Consider the following 19,093-nt stretch of genomic DNA (forward strand, 5'->3'; position numbering starts at 1 on the left):
ATCCAGTTCAAATAATCCTGTATCCCTCCATCGGTATGTATGTCTCCCTTGAAGAAGGCTGTTAAGAGTTTCATCAGGGGCTAGGGATATAGCTCAGTGGTAGAGCACAGACAGACAGAAAGATACATTGATGGGTGGGTGGAGAGAGAGGAGGGGGGGAGAGGTGATGGTTGATAACCTGCAATCCCAGCACTTGGGTGGCTGAGATAGGAGAATCGTGAGTTAAAAGCCAGACTGGGCTACATAGTGAGTTTAAGCTGCCCCACCTTAGCTGCCTAGCAAAATCTTGTTTAAATTAACCCTTGGAAAACACAAACAAATGAAGTGAGTTTAGACAGCAGTGTCATTAAGGCAAATATGCCTAGACTTTCCTCTGGGGACTGTGGGCTGAAAGGGTCCTTAAGCACCTGTGACTCAGATCTAAGTCCCTTGTCACAAAATTTCCTGCTTTTCAATATTACCACAGCCCTCTAAGAGGTAGGGGACGGGGGCGGGGGGGGGGGGGGGGGCGCGGGAAGGACTTCTCTCCACCTGGATGGGAGGCCTTTTTCTTTCACAGAACTAGAGGGAGATCTCAGAACCTCCTAGTACTATTGCCACAAAGTATAAGACAACTTCCTCCCCACCTCAAACCAGAACCTTCTACAATTAAACTTTTTCTCCTTTCCTGATTTCCTGAGGGACTAAAAAGGTACAACTCTATTTGTTGAAGGAACTGATTATTTTTCCCTGAGACCTATTTTCACTTCATGTAGATACTTACTTTCTGCCCCAACATTCCAGGAAGTCCTGGGAAACCCTGTGAATAGAGCAACAAATATTGTGACTACCTCTAAAATAACCCTTGGAAGGACTATGGCTGACCAAGATCATCCATTTTTAAGATGGAGGCCCATCAGTCCATCTAGTCACAGATAGGGTGAACAAGGGCCACCACTTTCATTGTAGTTTATTATTTCTATGGATTGGCCATTACCTTTTCTCCTTTGGGACCCAAGTCACCCGGTGCACCTCTAGATCCCTAGGAGGAAACCAGAGAGTCAATGAATTAATATTATGGGAAGGAGCAGGAATTGGAACAATTCAAACTCCAAAGCTCTAGGCCAACACACTCATTTTACAGACAATGATAGACTCAGAGATGTTAGATGGCTTGCCTGGAAAAGGAATGCTTTGTGATCTACCTTCTGTTTGGAACCCAAAGACCTCTTGCATTAAAGGCCAACTCACAGAACATTCTTGGTCCCAGATCTTCCCTTAACCCCTTCAAAATGTGCCCCCATGTTCTTTTTGGTATTGGTTTTGCTTTGACTAATGAGACAGTGTATGGCAGAAGCTTGGTCTAAGGACACACGTGTACCCATTCCTTTAGCAATCACATTCAAACTGAGTTCATTCTCAGTTTCATTTGCTCAGCTACTCCTTGTGCAGGGCCTCTGCTTCCATAAAAAACTTCTCCCTACTCTTATTGACCTGCCTCAGGAAGCCCTTATTTCTCCTTAAACTCATGTATGGAGGACAGGAAGAGCTAGAATGGCTGTAATTCAGACAAGGTTATAGAATATCATCAGAAATAAACACTGACCTTTTCCCCTCTGGATCCAGGGTAGCCCTGAAAGAAAGCAGAAGGCACATTTAAAATGAGTCTTGTAGGACCTTAAGGTATGGTGCAAAAATGGAAGGAAACTGTGAGAGTATGGCTGAGTTATCTCCACATTGTACTGTGAGTTATAGTGGGGTTGCAGCAGTAAACAGATATCCCAAAAGGTTTTGTTTCTATAGGATCCCATAAAGACCTGAAAAAATGTTCCCAGCTGTTGTCCAGGGGCTTGACCTTTTCAGTCCAAGAGAGAGAAGTGATAGTATCTTTATGTTCCACATCTCAGGGCATAGTATCTGTGGACATTCTTCACAACTCAGCCCTCCTCATCTTTGTAGACATCTGCTCCACAGCCTTAGTGAGAAGACCTAGGAATGCCCATCTGGACCCCACACTGACCTTTGAGCCCATTGGTCCTCTTGACCCTGGCAAGCCCATCATACCCAGGTCACCTTTTTCACCCTGTGGGAATTAAAAGAAGGAAAAAATCCATAGTGACATTTCTTAGAGAAGCTGAGTAAGGAGAGTATTGGCTAAGACTGAGATGGAACCAGGGATATTAGGGCAGCATGTGAATTTGATGTCCTCAAATGTCCCCTGCCCCATCCCAGGAGCCCAAGATTCCATACTCTAATTGTCTGATATTTGAGATTAAATATAAAATGAAAATGCCCAAAGTACAGCAGATCTCCGAACTAGATACTCACTAAGATGTTGTAAATGGTGATACTGGATCTTTTTCTAGAAAAGGACAGGGAGGGGAAAGGAGAAGCATGGAGGTGCTGACACACACAAAACTCTTTAACTGATTTGCATAGAGAGGCCCGTTAAGATATCTCAACAAACTAGCATCCCAGGTTTGCAGCCAAGGAGGGTGAATGTGAACATCATTGGCTAAAACTCTGTTGCCCCTTGGAATGGTTTGCAATTGGATTTATTTATTTATTTATTTATTTTTGTCGGTCATGGGGCTTGAACTCTGGGCCTGAGCCCTGTCCCTGTGCTTTTCAGCTCAAGGCGAGCGCTCTACCTCTTGAGCCATAGTGCCACTTCCGGTTTTCTAGTGGTTTTTTGGAGATCAGAGTCTCACGGACTTTTCTACCTGGGCTACCTAGCTACCTGAGTAGCTAGGATTACAGGCGTGAGCCACTGGTGCCCAGCTTGCAGTTGGAAATTCTATCATCCTCTCTACCAAAAAACTTTATACTGGGGCTAACAAGTAGAAATACTACATGAACCACATAGTGAATTTAAAGCAATTTTCAAGGTCACTATAAAACTAAGCAAGCAGAATTTTAGTAAGATATTTTATTTAATCTAAACTAGCTTATGAATATAAAACTTAGTAGTGAAATATTATACATTGTTTTTTCATAAAAATATTTGAAATCTGTTGCACACTTTACATTTAAGGAACATCTCAATACAGGAGTTAAATTTTCATTCAAAAGATTAGTTTTTTCAGTACTGGAATTTGAACTCAAGGCCATGTACTTGCTAGGCTGATAGTCCAGCCATATCTCCAGCCCTGCTTTTTGTTGGTTATTTGGGAGATGCATTCTAGTGGACTTTTCTGACTGAGCTGGACTCAAAACATAATCCTCCAGCTGGGCACTGGTGACTCACGCTTTTAATCCTAGCTACTCAGAAGGATGAAATCTGAGGATTGTGATTCAAAGTCAAACCAGGGAGCAAAGTCTGTGAGACTCTCATCTCCAATTAATCACCATAAATCCAGAAGTAGAACTATAGCTCAAAGTGGTAGAACATTAGTCTTGAGCAAAAGTGCTCAGGGAGAGTGCCCAAGCCCTGAGTTCAAGCCCCACAACCAACAAAACCCACCAGCACCACTACAACCAACAGCAAACCCTCATAATCCTCCAGATCTTAGCCTTCTGAGTAGCTAGGACTACAAGCATCAGCCATTGATACCAGGCTCCATTCAAAAGACTTGCTCTGTATTTAAATTTCATAAAATTGATAGCTGAAAATGTGGAGTCACACCTTCAAATTGTTATAAACATAACTGAAAGTTTTTAACTGAACCAGTAAAGAATTTGAAATTCAGCTTGGATGAACAAAAATTAAAAATTTTGTTCCTTAGTTCCACTAGTCACATTTCAAGGGTTCAATAGCCACATATGAATGCTGCATTGGACAACTTGATGTTTTATAGTAGATTCTTGAAAGAAATATCCTTGTGACTTTTTCTAAGAAAATCGGGGGTGGGAGGGGGGAACAATTTTCTACTTCCACAATCCATCCAGTAAGCAAATTGGAGCAGTTGGTGACATTCACCCTGCCTTCTCCTGACTTCCACAGGAAAATTTCTAATCGTGACCTCTTTTCTGTAGTCTGTGAGCAACAATGAGAGGAATGTAAACAGAGGCAGGAATGCAGACATGCTTGTTTTCCATACCTTAGGATTTCATCTGCATCTGATGATTCCTCTCTCTCATCATAAGATTGCCAGCCAGACATCCTCCACCTACTGCCAAGTCAGCATGGCTGGCAAGAGCTATCTAGACACAATCTCCTTTGGACCATCTCAGGAAACCCCAGGAGAACATGGTAATGCTCCATGTTCACAGTGGAGTTCCCAGCAGGGTCCCTGGGAAAGCAGAGAGCAGTCCTCGTTTTTCCTTCTCCAGGAGAGAGTCATGGCACTGACCAAGATCCACAGGCCAAGTGAAGGAGCAAGCGTTTGGTGAACTGTGGACAGTTCTCCAGCTCTCTTGGGTGACTATAAGCCTAGGGAGTCGCCATCTTCCTCACTCTCGTTCAGACATCATATGAGCCCCAAATACACATCACACTTACCCTGGGTCCTTCAGGACCTGGCCAGCCAGTGGGCCCACGCATGCCAGGAACACCTGGGGGACCAGGTCTACCCTTCAAAAATCAAGAACAAAGGTCAGAACAACTGGACACGCTATCCTTCTTCCAAGAATATCTAGGGCTCAGATATCAGTATGGGAGTTTCTAAGCATGGCCCCCAGTCCTGGTGTACCCATACTCTAAAGACCAGGGACCTAAAAGCTTGAAACACTCAGGTGTAAGTTAAATCCCTAGTGTCACATAGTATCATCTAACAAGGTCCGATTGTACTCCAGAGGTAGGGAAGAGTGGGGAAAGGATTTTGTTAGGGGGGGGAGGGGCTTGAACTCTGGGCCTGGGCACTGGCCGTCAGCTCTTCAGCTCAAGGCAAGCACTCTACCACTTGAGTCACAGTGCCACTTCTGGTTTTCTGGTGGTTTATCAGAGATGAGAGTCTCACAGATCTTTCCTGCCCTGGCTGGCTTTGAGCCGTGATCCTCAGATCTCAGCCTCCTGAGTAGCTAGTTATAGGCGTGAGCCACCGGTGCCCGGCTGGGGAAAGGATTCTAAACTTGTGGATTTTTTTCCAATCTTTATCACCTCCACTCCCTAATAATCTGAATGTCCCCTCTGTTCCAGCATATTCTCCACAAGGATGTGCTGTTGAATGAGAGGATTAGGGGTGGGGAGCAGTAGTAGATGCTGTTGGTAGTCTTTTGAGATCTGTTTGCAGGCTTAGCATAATCATTTCCAGTAGCTACCTTCCTAACTACTCACAATGCACTCAGCCACCTGCAACTATGGAGTTTGTCTTTAGGCATTGGAGCTGCCCAGTAATTTGTGTACCACCTCTTCCAATAACCAATAGTCCAGATCCCTCACCTCAATACAAATAACTGTCAAGCAATGCACTCCAGAGCTCCCGCAGGGATTGGGTAAAGCCTGGATTTCTCCTTTACAACATACCCTTACTTGGCTTCTCCTATTCTCTATAGACCCCCTTCATAGCTTGTGCATGTCTTTGCTTCTAGGGAACCAAATATGAGCCAAGGGGACTTTGGAAGAGCAAGTCTTGTCACATAGAATGGGAGCATGGATTAGGGAGTCTTTTGAATCCATTAGCTAATTTTACAGATTTCAAGGGCTTAGCAAAGGGCTCAAAGATGCCAAATGCTGGTGAGTGTACTAGTTTCTGCTCTTGGTAGACATAACTAATCAATATGGCCTTTGCTCTGTGCATGGGGACCACCCAAGAATCCTTTCCAGTCCAGCACTGCAGATGGTCACTGTGCTGTGTTTGGAGATGTCATTTGTACCTTTCAAAGGTCTGTTTAAGGCTTTAAGTCTGTTTAAGGTTAATATTGAAACAATTTGAATACAGTATTTAGCCAGGAATATAGTAATTTATATTTTCAGTTATCTTTCTCCGCCAAAGTTTTGCATTTCCTTTCATCACAAGGTCTAAATGTTCAGGGCTAGTACCCACTGACCATAGCCAGTCAAATAGACTTCTGTTTTACTCCCTTTGACACTAATGGAAGTCTTGATAACACGTTAGGTTCACCCAGAGTCCCTATGACCTTGAATAACTCTCATTTATTTCACCTGGGCCAAAATGCAAATGCCATCTGGCACTTTTAGTTTAGTCAAATGACAGTGAGAGTCATTTTGTGTCACTGATTGGGGTCTTGGAGGGTGGGTGGCAGGATGAGGTGCTCTGAGACTGCGGAAGTCTGAATGCAGAGTCTATATCCAGATCAAAGGGTGGGTACCAACATTGTCCATCTAGATACTGGTGGTAATAGAAGAGCTTTGCTGGTGCCTACCGGGAGTACACACACACTCATACGCACATGAAGCACAGATGCTCATGAGAGGCTGACAGAACAGCATGAACCATACCTTCCTTCCTGGTCGGCCAAGCTCCCCCTGTAGATGGAGAAGACAGGTAAGCAGAGGCTGCTTTGGGAGAGAAGTTCTGGAAGCAGAAGGCTTGGTAGAGCTGGTAATTAGGCATAGCTATGGCTCAGTCAGTTGGTCAGTCACTTAGCGGGTCACAGCATCCATGCTGTGCCAGTAGGCTAAGTCAGAATCTGCCAGTAGCATCCCACACTGCAGTAGCAGCCAATCCTCAGGGGACTCATCTTCACGCACTACAACAAAATACTGCCAGTGGCACCCCCACAAACTAAGCTGGGATGACCAAGGAGATGTGGGTTAAAGAAAGGAGGGATTCATACCTTTTCTCCTTTTGGTCCTGTCTTGCCAGGAAGCCCCGGTGGACCCTACACAATCAAGATAAGAAATGAAGAATATACCAAACCAAGGTAGGACTGCTGGGGTGGGAGGGAGGGGGCAAGGAGCACTGGGCCCTTACCCAACAGTCTCATTGTCTGAGTGGATGCCGGGCCTCAGGAACCCCCTACAGGAGCCTGTCTGTCCTCCACCCCCCTCTCTTCTCGGTTATGTTTCTCCTCCATAGTTTTCTTGGCACTGTGTTTCCACTGGCACCATGGCTTCAAGGTTTACACATCCTCTCTCTCGACTTTGGCTTTCTTCCTGGAGCCTTTTGACTGCACTCAACCTCCAGAGTACTTGATAAGAGCAAGTAAAGAGTCTTAAAGAAATCCTAGCTGCTGAAAATGCAATGTTCCACTACGTCAAGCATCTTTTCAGCGATCTTACCACACTTCCATGAGGCCCTGACTAGAGTGGAGCTGTTTTTCACATAACAGCAGCTGGCTTAGAAATTCCTATGGCTGATCTGTGGGTACCAGGTACCAAATAGTTCTGTCCTTCCTGCTTCTAACAACAAAGAGCTGCTTTTTTTTCTCCTCCTCCTCCTCCTCTTCCTCTTCTTCTTCTTCCTCCTTCTTTACCTCCTCCAGCTATAACGTGCAGAGAATTCATTTGCTCCACAGGTTGTTCAATGTTAAAATGAAGGCTCTGATTGTATGGGGTAGGAGAGCGTGGGGATTCTACATGTCTAATGAGCTTTCATATAATACCAATGTTGCAGTTCCAGGGGTGTCTCTTTGAGTACCCATACCATTCCTATGGTTCCAAGAGAACCAAAATGGCTGCCCAGACCCCACACCTGGGCAGCTCAGCCTCCATGTTACTGAAAGGGGCTAGAAATATGCAAATGTGATGACACAACTGCTGGAGATTTTGTTTGTTGGTGATGCTCAGGCATCCACTGGGCTGTCTCCAGTAGACAGCTATTCTGAGGTGAGCAGAGCTTCCCCTTTCTTCCAAAAGCTCTGTGGACTCACCGCAGTAAACTGCTGCGAGTGGGACAATAGAAACTTGCTGTACATGATTTCCCTCTTGCCTTTCTGCAGACTTCCTTGCCCCTCTGTGGCAGCCAACTCAGCGTTCAAAGTCCTGTTCTACTTATGGCATGCAATAGATGTTTATGGAAAATACAAGATAGTCCATTTCTTGTGTAGACTACGAAGACAGTGAGCAGGATAGACCCTTTTCCCATAAACCGGAGGTCAGTAAACTTGTTCTACTCAAGGCCAGAGAGCAGATACCTTAGACTTTTGTTGTTTTGAAACAGAGTCTTGATACATAGCCATGTCTTGAGCTCATGAGCCTCCTGCCCCTGCCCCTCAAGTGATGGGATTACAGGTGTACATACAGGTGTGCACTATCATGGCCAGCTGTATCTTAGGCTTCAAGGGCCACTCTAGTCTCTGAGAATTACTCATCTCTACCCTGGTAGCCCATAAACATCCACAGACAATAAAACTGTAGTTAGAAAAACAGGCTGTGGCTGGATTTGATTCTTGGGTTATACTTTGCCATAGGTAAAAAAAAAAATCTGAGGGAAGAACTTTCCAAACAGGACTTGGAACAGGACTTAGAACTTTCCAAACAACAGGTGCCACAAGTACATAGACCCTAAGATTAAAATAAGCTTCGTATGTAAAGACCAAGGGACAGTCACTAATGGCTTATTTGAGTGGACAGTGGAGGAAGAGTAAGCTGGTGGGAGAATACAGGCCAGAGTCTCCTCCATGGGGCCTTGCCATAGTCTTCCAGTGATAGGAAGTTTACTTAGCTGAGTGATAGCTTCTATGCCCCCAGTTGGAGAAGGCACTTGGGGAGCTGCCTGATCCTTGCACCCTCTTTGACCTTCCTGAGGAAGACCCAGAGCCTGAGCCAGATGGAGTTTCTCTCCGAGGCAAGCCAGAGAGCTGGGTGTCTGAGATGAAGTCTCTTGATTGTCTAGAAAGTAGTTTCTCTTGTAGTGTAGCTGCTCCTCACTCTTCTCTTTGCCTTTGGTGGAGAAGGCCAGTCCTGTTACATCACAATGTTGAAGCCCAGAGGAGCTCAGGGTAGCTAGTTCCTCTTACTTCTACTTTTCTGTACTCAATGTAGTCACCTCTGGTCCACAGATGGGGTTGATGGTTACATTAGGTACATTACCATCAAGTTTTTGATACTTAGAATGATAACTACTCTTATCTCCTTTGATTCACATCCCCAAATCCAGTATGACAGGACAACCCTGGATTGCCATAGCTGGGAGTCCAGAATTTACCCAGAAGAGAACCTGTGCTCTCTATGAGTAAACTAGAGCAGAAAAAATAGCTCCACACCACAATGAGAGGGATAGATACCCAGAGGCTCTGCCCAATGAACCTCCTTGCTCTGAACAGAATACAGCAATCCCAGATCCCTCAGAGCACACGCACCTGGGGGCCAGGTGGCCCAGGAGAGCCATGTGAGCCTTGCATGCATGGGGATGGTGTGGTCTCGAGTTCCAGGAGGAGATTCTTCACGTCTGGGGAGAGAAGCTTCAGTGCAAAGCAACATGTGTTATAAGTCAGACTCAGGGGCCTTGGAAGAGGAAGGGTCACCTCTCTGCTCTAGGGTCAGTGCCAAGTCTAGCAATTCCCCTCATACCATTTTCTTGAGAAGATGACCTCTGGCCATTAGTTTCTGTTCTCTACTCTTCTCTTGAGACCTACCTGGCTTGAATGAGTTACCAAGATAAAATAGCCCCATTGGATGGAGTTAGGAAGTTTATGTCAGGGGCCTTTGTCCAATATCTTGGACAGCAGTAGCTAATAGACATACAAGCCAAGATGAGAGTTTTAAATTTTCTTGTAGCCACATTTCTACCTTCTAAAAAGGTAAAAAGAAATAAGTAAAATTAACCCAGTATATCTCAAATATGATCATTTCAACATAAATTCATCATAAAAATTACTGAGACATTTTGTATTCTTCTTTTTAAACTCCAGCATATATTTAAATTCATTTCATTTTGAAGTAGCCACACTGAAAGGACTCAATAGGTCACATATGGCCAGTGACTATGGTATTAGACAGTACAGATCTAAGACTTTCCAGAAAAACCTGAGCATTCCAAGGCCCTAAAATACCTTGACCTGTAGTCCTGTAGGTCCTGAACCCTGCTCTTTTCCTTGTCTTTTTCTCTTTTCCCATAGTATTTCCTTTCACACTTCAATGTGGTGACAGAGGACTCTTTTCTATATCTCATTGTCTACATAAGATATGGGCTACGAAGGGGAATTTCCTTTTTTTCTTGGTCATGTAATATTTGCACATATTTATGGGTTATAGTATGATAATGATACAATTGTTTTATGTGTGTTGGTTCTGGGACTTGAACTCAAGGAACTGGCACTGTCCATGGGCTCCTTTTGCTCAAGGATAGTGCTCTAACACTTGAACCACAGCTCTGCTTCTGGCTTTTTTTTTTTTTTTAGTAATTTATTGAAGATAAGAGTCTCACCTGGGCTGGCTTCAAACTACAATCCTCAGATCTCAGCCTCTTGAGTAGTTAGAATTACAGGTGTGAGCCACTGGTGCTTGGCTAATAGAAGCTTTTAATGTACAGAGGTCAGATCAGGATAATTAGAACTTCTGTATCTCAAATATTTATCAGTTCTACATGTTCATGATATTTGGGCTCTTATTTTCTAGTAGTTTTGAAATATATCCTAATTTCTACAGACTATCGTTACCCTACTGTACTTCAGGACATAGAAGGAATTTTCCTAGCTAACTATTTTGGCATCTGTTATTTAACCTCCTTCTATGTTCCCCTCTCCATTTCTATCTCCAAGTCCCCATTTTTACCTCCATTTCCCTGATCTCCCCTCCACCCTAGGGAATTTATAAATACTTGAGGAGAAGAAAAAAGAAAGGAGGATTCCATATCTGAACAGCTGATGGGAACTCAGAAAGTCATAAATTCTCTTCAGTATTTCAAAAACATGAGGCCCTTGGCCAAATCCAATCTCCAGCTAGAAGACTCTCTCTCTTTATGGTAGTGGAAGAATGGGTAGATTTGTTCCAGAAGCTACCAAATGTCCACTCCAGAACTCAGCCTCAGAGTGAGAGTGAAGAGTTGACCCCCTCAGATGAGATTCTGGAGGTGGCTAGGGTGGACATTGAGAAGCTGTCACAAGTCACAAGTACTCACTGGATTTCGGCCTCCTCTGAAGAATGGTGGTGGGAACAGTGGGGGCGGAGGGGGGGTCAGCAGGCAGCATGCTTTGTGGCTGCCCCGTTTCTTCTGATCCAGGCTAGGAAGAGCTGTTCAGAGAAAACTGCTATTTGTTAGCAGAGGGCTAGGGTCTCTACTATGCCCACTATGCAACCCCAGACCTCCAAATCCAGTTTCTAACCTGCTTGAAATGTTTGCTGCTTTATACAGCCCTCTTTGTTTCTGCTGAAGTAGGGTGGCACGGACACTGTGTGCATCATAAGGTCCAGCTCCCTTTCATCAGAGATCAACTTCCTACTTTGTAGATATGACAAGGAATACCAAATTCAGACAAGTTCGCAATGCAACCCCAGTAGTTGGTGTGGGGGGAGGGTATTTGTAAATAACTTTGGTACTGTCCTTATGGGGAGTTATTTGGATGAGGAGACAACCAGAGGGGGAGGTAATATTAATACATTCCAGGGTACTCAGATTCATGATTTAAAAGAGACTCTAGCTGAGCCCATGCACTTATAATCTTAGCTTCTCAGGAGGCTGAGCTCTGGATGACTGTAGTTCAGAGTCAGTTCAGGCAGAAAAGTCCATGAGATTCCATGTTCCCAAATCACCAGCAAAAAGCATGCTTGGAAGCATGGCTCAAGTAGTAGAGCACTAGCTGAGCAAGCACACTGAGCAAGAATGAGGCTCTAAGTTCAAAGACCAATACTATAAAAGAAACAAAAAAGCCAGCCAAGTAAACCAAAAAAAAACCCATCAACAGATTCTATGTACACATCCAAGTATCACCCATTCCACTAGAGTGTCCCAGTTTCATGACTCAGTACACAAGTGGCTAATCTCAAGTGTGAGGAGCTGAAAGGTGGGCAAAAACCATTATATCTTGATTACATCTACCTACATTCAATTGTCTTGTATACTCAATGCAGAAGCATGCCGTACGCAAGAGCACACATCACAAATTACAGATTCATAGGCTACTACACATGGAACACAATGCAGGTATGCATCTTGCTGATGTTTGAATCTGATAGAAATGGAATCAGATTATATGATTTCTTATGATTGGCTGTTCTTGCTCAACAGTGTTTATGAGGTCAGCCAGCTTACTATGTGTGTTGCTAGAGTTCTGGTGTGTGGCTATACCACAAGCTATACATTCTGGTGACCATAGATGCTGTTCATGGAGTGACACCACTGCACTCAGCAGAATGGCTAAAACAAGGACAGAGAATGACAAATATGGCAAAGAGAACAACCAGAGCAGGAGAGGGAGCTGGCATCCAAAGCTTTTGGGAAAATGCTTGGTATTTTCTATGAAAGCTGAACATAGACATACACTACACCTCAGGAATTTAATTCCCAGGCATTTATTAGTGGATAGGTGGGAGAATTTTCACCAAAACATGTACTAGAAAGTTCATAGTAGCAATATCCATAGTTGCTAAAAGACAATTTTTTAGCTCCCAAGTTTGACTTCATGACAAGGAATTCATTAATAAACTCTGTGAACTCACATTCTGTCCACCATGTGCCTCTCAGTCCTTATCAACAGGAAGTTTCTCTTCATTTCCAAGGCCAAGGTTGTGTGGACTTGCTACATGCCTGGTTTTTTGTTGTAGTTGTTTTGAGTCTTAATATATAGGCAACCTTGGCCTGAACTCGTGATCCTCTTACCTCAATCTCTTCAGTGCTGGGATTATAGGCATGTCTTACCAGGCCCAATAACTGCTATGTTTTCCTGTGGATTTGTCCCCATGTTAACTCTTCTTCAGAGGTTGAAGCTATTTCCTTTCTCTCTGACAAAACTGACAGGGATCAGGGTTGTTGTTGTTGTTGTTGTTGTTTTGGGGGGTTGCTTTTTTTGTGTGCCAGTAGTAGGGCTTGAATTCTGGGCCTGGCTACTATCCTTTAGCTCTTTTGCTCAAGGCTGGCTCAGCAGTGTTTGTGGGGTCATCCAGCTGTTGTGTGGAAGCTCCACTTCCGGAGCTTTAATTGCAGTTAATTGCAGTGTCTCATGGACTTTCCTGCTGGGCCTGGCTTAGAATCGTGAACCTCAGATCTCAGCCTCCTCAGCAGCTAGGATTATAAGTGTGAGCTGCTTGAGGCTGGCTGTCAGGGACCAATTTTGATCTCCAGAATCTAAGAGACACTAACAGACACATAGATGTTTGCTGAATGCATAGTATTAATAGCAAACATTTATTGCATTTGAGGTACCATTTAGGTGCATTGCACATGTAAACAGGTTCCTAACTGCAATCCTGGGAACTAAGCACTATAGTTGTCATCATCCCATTTTACAAATCAGTTAATGGAGACAGTGCATCAAGAAATTTTCCCAAAGTCACACAACCAGTTAAGTGACTGAGTCCAGACTCGAACCCAGGCAGTGTGGCTCAAGTCCTTTCTCTTCAATGCTACACCATCACTACGTATGGGTGTAGCCATAATGAGGGTCAGGACTTAAGAAGGAGGCAAGGGACTCCTATAACAATAGCCAGAGACTTTTAATTAGTGTCCTCTAAAGACCACTAGGAACACACCTGAGGTTAAATCAAGTTGGGTTCATTGATTCATTGCAATAAGAGCAAATATACACAGGAGGAACCAGGAGGAAACTCAGAAAGAGAGCATTAAGAGAGGATTTCTTCTAGGATTCAGCTCTTTTAGGTGGTTATACGGAAGACTTGAATGAAGCAAAGTCTGGCTTCATCCTGGATTGGATGCTGTCAGGAAGCAAGAGCTCATCTATGATTGAGTAGCTTAATTCTTATGAGCAGAGGAAAAAGAAACTGCCATTTTGTGGTTAGACATTGACTTTGTATTGTGTCCGTGTTCAGCTATGACTATGGAATGCTCTTGCTTTTGTCCTGACCCATTATTAAGGTCACAGAGTGGCCTTGTGTAGGCTAGGGTCCTGTGGAATGGGTAACGTCCTACTGGGGATACCAGTATCAGGCCACCTCAAGCTGTCAGCTGCTGTCCTCTTTAAGTGATAAAATAATAGAGCAACATTGTTGTAGAACTTGATATAAATGTCAGTTCTTCCCAGAAGCCAAGAGTGGGCAGCCTCAGCGACTCCACCCTAACTAGGGCAGGTGGGCAGGGCTGATAGACACACATTATCCCCCAGCTGTAGTTTCTCCTTTGTCTCCTTTTGTCTCAGCAGAGGCTGCAGCTTTCCACAAAGCTCCTCCTGGCCAGGAACACCTGGGAAGCTAGCACTCCACATGGCCAATTCGTATTCATCACCATTTATTTTTCCAGACCATATATGGCCTTCAAGGCATCCTTTCACCCAACACCCTGTATGGCTTCCACTGGTGACAGATCCTGTATCATTTAAGGCAATCACTTCTTGTATTTCTTCCTGGAAACTCGTGTTTCTTCTCCTGAAACTGGAGACCTCTTTGGTGAACGTAAATTATCAGTTGCTTTTCCTGCCAAGGCATCTGCATTGTTCACCACTCCCTTCCTTCTCTTCCCTCTTCACCCCTTTCATTTCCAGCAGGTGGAGGCCATCCATTTCTGCCCCTCCCCCAACTCCCAGGAGCTGTTTGTTTTTAGCAGTCTGGTTTATTTACAGCTAATTCCAGCTCAGAATATTTCCATCAGGTGGACGAGTGTGAGGACAGCTTCCCCTCTCCACCCTCCCTGTCAGCTAAGCTAGGACTTCACATGTCTATTTTAGTGCCATTGAATGGTCTGTGGATCTGTCTTAGGCCTGTGCTGTCTCTGATGGAATCGTGTCTGAGCTCAGGGTCCAGTCTGGAACAGCCCCAGAAGGCTCTGCTGTAATGGAAACAATCGTGTGTGTAGTACATGAAGCTTGCAGAGACCTGGTATGCCACGTGCATGGCTCTGTCCCAAGCAGCTACCCTGGCAATGCCAGCTATTAGAGGATTCTAGGACCGCTGCCCTTACTTAAAGACACAAAACTGTTTAATGTGTGCCTGCTGCATTGCCAAAGCAGAAGTGATTGTCTAATGCAGGCTTTTGGCAAGTGTTTGTCTAGGGCTTTCCTCCATTGTTCACACTGCTTTTACCCTCTGGACAAAAATAATCAGAAAGATGTCTTTCTCCTGTTTCATTTCAAGAAACAGAGGCACATCCTTGGAAAGTGATACACAGCAGCAAACTCTTGGAAATATAGGAAGGACTTGCATCAAAGCCTGGGGCTTACGTTGTGGCTATGATGTGACAGCACAAGTCCCTTTTCAACCTGAGACTCGGTTTCCTCATCTGTACCACCCGAAGGTTAGTTCATACCATAGATAAAGTCCCTTTTAAAGATGACCACAATCACCATGGTGTCCATCCTCATCTCCCCATTCTGAAGAGAAGCCCACCCATCCACAGCCCATGAGGGATACTTTTTCCATTTCTACCTCCTGAACCAAGAAGCTCAAAGCAAGATAATACGTAACTTTTTTTTTTCCAGTACTGGGGTTTGAACTCAGGGCCTTGCACTTGCTAGACACACATCCTACCACTTGAGCCATTTACTAGTTCCAAAGACCATAATACATCATCGGAATCCACCAGAGGGAAGGAGTGACAGAAGGCATCTTGCCTTAGGAAGCTGGGAAAATGACAGGTGTAGCACAGACTAATGACTGCACCTGGCTGCTCAGTTGGTAGACTATTCCAGTTTTTCCCTCTTCTCTTTGTGTTGGGGCCTCCCCAGTCTGCTGGAACTGGTGCTGTGAGGCTGAGGAGGACTGCTGGTGAAGAGCATCCCCTCCATGGTGTCACTGAGTGCTCCCACAGGGGACAGATGGCCCTGCAGTGACAGTCACACATTGAGCTGCAATTTGCCCAACGTTTTTCACGATTCATGGGTTCCAGAGAAGGTTGCCCCCAGCTCCCAAACTTTCCTCCAACTCCCATATACAAACCACACAAGCCTTGAAAAAAGAATTCTGAAAAGTTGAAGAATTTGGACTTCGCTGATATAAGTTCACTTGGTTGTGCCTCGCACCTGAGTGGGTATGGGTGGGGGCGGGGGAGAGGGGGACAAGTCAGGACACACTACAGAGAAAATGGTCTGGTGCCTACTGTTCCTGAGCCATATCACCCAAGCCAGTTGGCCTGGAGTGATGGAGAGCATCCCAGGCCACTATATGCCAGGAGCCCTGGACCACAGAACATGATTTTACTTCAAAGCCTGGGGCGGGGGGTGGGGGGGGGGCAGCAGCTGCTACCGTGCCACCCTGAAGTCAAGGTCACAAGAGGGGCACAGACAAGAGCATATGTATAGTCATGTCTGCCAAGACCCCACCAACTCCACTATCAAGCCTCTTTGCACTGAAAATTCCAACACTGGCTGAGTTTAAAATGTAACGTCTACTAAGAACTCCCAGGGCAAATCCATTCCCAATTCTTTTTTTTTTTTTTTTTCAAAAAGAATGCACACACACACACACGCACACACACACACACACACAAACTCACCCAAGCAGCAAGCTGAGTAACCGAGAAGTCCTGAAACAGTGAGCAGATGAGCCAGGCTGATAGATGGGCCCGTCATCCTGGGGCAATGCCCAAAGCAGACTGGCCGAGAACACAAGCTGAAGACAGGCTAAGATTCGTCACGCCCCCAAGCGTTCTCTGTGCCTGGCTTGTATGGCATTTGGGGTGGGAATTGGCCAATCCCTGCCATTTGCTATTGCTTTGGCCTCAGATGCCAGGGGCCTAGGGGCCAGTGCTGAGCCCCTGGGAGCAGGAATGGGTCATCAGCCCTGTCAGCCACCCACAAGTGTTATTACCTAGCACAGGCTTGGAAGGCAGCATGCCCTCTCTGTCCAGAGGAGGATGGGAGGTTGGGAGCCCAGGGGACACTGATCAGCCCTGCAAGCCAAGAGGAAACAGCACAATCTGTCAAACAGACTGCTTTTCATTTGGCTTAAAAACTGCCTGGTCAATATTGCTCTGGCAAGTCTCATTGTCAGCCCTCAACAGAGAGTATCCAGGAAGATGGCCCTGCTCTGCTCCAGGAAGATTTTTCATGGCCAGGGGGCTCAGTTAAGCCCTCACCAAATATGTGCTAAGTGCTGTCAACAAAGCCAAACTTAACAATAACAGAACATATACAAACACAATAAAGTGACATGTGTATACCTAATACTTGCCTTATCCTTCATAGCAAATCCATGTATAAACATGTATACAGACACAAGTGTCATAACAGATAAGATTAATAATCTTAGCACTTAGTACTTAGCATTAATACTTAGCAATAAGCACTTGATAATAAGCTTAGTAATGACCATAAACTTTAGCAAAGAGTCAGTAAACTTGTGTCAACAAGTTCCAGCTAGTAAACATTCTAGGCTTTGTAGGTCACACGATCCTCTCCGGAGCCCTTACACATGAAAACAACCACAGGTGGTCTAAAAAGAAATGCATATTGCTCTGTTCTAATAAAACTTTATTTACATAAACAGGAGTCAGTTTGGTTCTGGTCACAGACTATGTTTTGATGATCTCTATGCTAAACCTTCAAGTAAAAGAAAACTTAATGCATTTACTCATCCATTTATGCTTCATTAATTAGAAACAATGAGTATTGAATGTATGCAAGATACAACTACACAGTCTTGCAATGTCTTATTTAGTGTCATGGAAAAAGTACTGCAGTCAGGAAATCTTGGGCCCAAGGTCACTAAGTAGCTGTATGACCTGAAAAAAGTTCGTCCTTCCTTCCTTCCTTCCTTCCTTTCCTTTCCTTTCCTTTCTCTCTCTCTCTCTTTCTTTCTTTCTTTCTCCCTTCCCTCTTTCCCCCCTCTCTCCCTCTCTCTCTCCACTTCCTTCTCCCTCTCTCCCTCCACTTCCCTCTCCCTCTCTCCCTCTCTGTGCTAGGGTTTAAAATTGTGCAAGTGCCCTACAATTTGAGACTCATCCTCAGCCCCCTTTACTTTTAGTTATTTTTCAGGTAGGGTGTCAAGTTCTGTGCTCAGTCTGGCAATACATACTGCTCCTCCAAGCTCAGCCTCCATGTAGCACACATCACCATATCTAGCCCCTCTTCTCCCCTCATGGTACTGGGAAATTCTACCACTTGAGCCATGCCCCCAATACTTATGTTTTGTCCTTTGTTTATGAGACTAGATTTCAGGTAACTTTGCCTAGGCTGACCTTGAGCTCATGACATCCTGCTTCTGCCTCCTGAGAAGCAGGTGTTACAGAACACCACTACATTTGGCCTTGAATCTTGGATTTCTTACCCGTGAAGTGGGCATGGTTAAAAAAAATCTCCCTTGCTAGTTTGTTGTGAGGACTGGTGCTCTATATTAACATATTTTTGATAATTATTGTATTAAATGGACAAAAAGTGACTAACATGGGTGGGGATTGCTGGAAGGATATATATGAGGAAGAGATGGGTAGCAGCTGAGAGCAAGAAATAGAAGTTAAAAATCAGGTGAAGCTTCCTGGAAAGGACAGCATTTGAGCTAAGCCTTGAAAGCAGAGACTTCTTGGTTCCAAGACTAGAGGAGAAAAGGAGGGAAAACTTGAACTCTGTTCCTTCTCTAGGGAAATTTCCCTTTATTCTTCTCAGAAACTGTATCTAAGGCTTCAGAGAAAGCAGCAATGAGCACAAGAAATGCTCAGTCCTGAGTTCCATACAGCTCTGGAAATATCTGCATCACATTGTTCCAGGTCATGTTCCTACAGATCTTCATTTTTCAAGCTTTATGTCACAAATCTTTGGGGGGGGGGGGTTGCCACTTTTCACATCAAGGATATTTATGATCCAGATGGTCTCTGGTGGCTTACACCAAGGTCATGGTTCAAAGCCTTCCCAGACAGGAGAAGTCCATGAGACTCTTACCTTCAATTAACCACCAAAAAAGCTGGCAGTGGAGCTATGGCTCAAGTAGTAGAGCACCAGCCTTGAGAAAACAGCCCTTAGGTCCTGAGTTGGGGCTTGAACATTACCACCACCAAAAAAAAAGAATATTTATGTTTTTACCATGTGGCATCAAATTTTTCCTAAAAAGATTTGTACATATAAGTCATGCCCTGAGGGTGACTATACTGTGTATCACTACTTTGAAAACCAGGCAACTGGTCTTGATGATGGCTGTGACCTTGTCTATCTCTACACATGTTCAAATCTTTATTTTAGCTCTGGAGACTAGAGCTTGTGGGTGATTTCCTGCCTTTCTCTCCTCTTCATCTTT

General features: G+C 44.6%; 1 protein-coding gene across 2 annotated transcripts in view; it reads right to left on the bottom strand.

Annotated features, from left to right (window-relative positions):
• Colq (collagen like tail subunit of asymmetric acetylcholinesterase) overlaps positions 1 to 19,093 on the bottom strand; it is a 63,973-nt gene that overhangs the window by 23,700 nt on the left and 21,180 nt on the right. Inside the window, exons 1-10 of one of the 2 annotated variants that reach the window (XM_042679645.1) lie at positions 16,362 to 16,442; positions 10,884 to 10,996; positions 9,124 to 9,225; positions 6,658 to 6,702; positions 6,320 to 6,346; positions 4,421 to 4,492; positions 2,000 to 2,062; positions 1,586 to 1,612; positions 977 to 1,021; positions 764 to 799 (exon numbers count right to left, since the gene is read on the bottom strand). In XM_042679645.1, coding sequence (XP_042535579.1) covers positions 764 to 799; positions 977 to 1,021; positions 1,586 to 1,612; positions 2,000 to 2,062; positions 4,421 to 4,492; positions 6,320 to 6,346; positions 6,658 to 6,702; positions 9,124 to 9,225; positions 10,884 to 10,996; positions 16,362 to 16,437 — 606 coding nt within the window. In that variant the 5' untranslated portion in view covers positions 16,438 to 16,442. Of the gene's footprint in view, positions 1 to 763; positions 800 to 976; positions 1,022 to 1,585; positions 1,613 to 1,999; positions 2,063 to 4,420; positions 4,493 to 6,319; positions 6,347 to 6,657; positions 6,703 to 9,123; positions 9,226 to 10,883; positions 10,997 to 16,361; positions 16,443 to 19,093 lie in introns of those variants that run through there. The other variant, XM_042679644.1, reaches the window with a different exon arrangement.

Source organism: Dipodomys spectabilis, unplaced genomic scaffold (genome assembly GCF_019054845.1).
Source record: "Dipodomys spectabilis isolate Male_0828 unplaced genomic scaffold, ASM1905484v1 ptg000054l, whole genome shotgun sequence".
In the NCBI taxonomy this organism is placed as follows: domain Eukaryota; kingdom Metazoa; phylum Chordata; class Mammalia; order Rodentia; family Heteromyidae; genus Dipodomys; species Dipodomys spectabilis.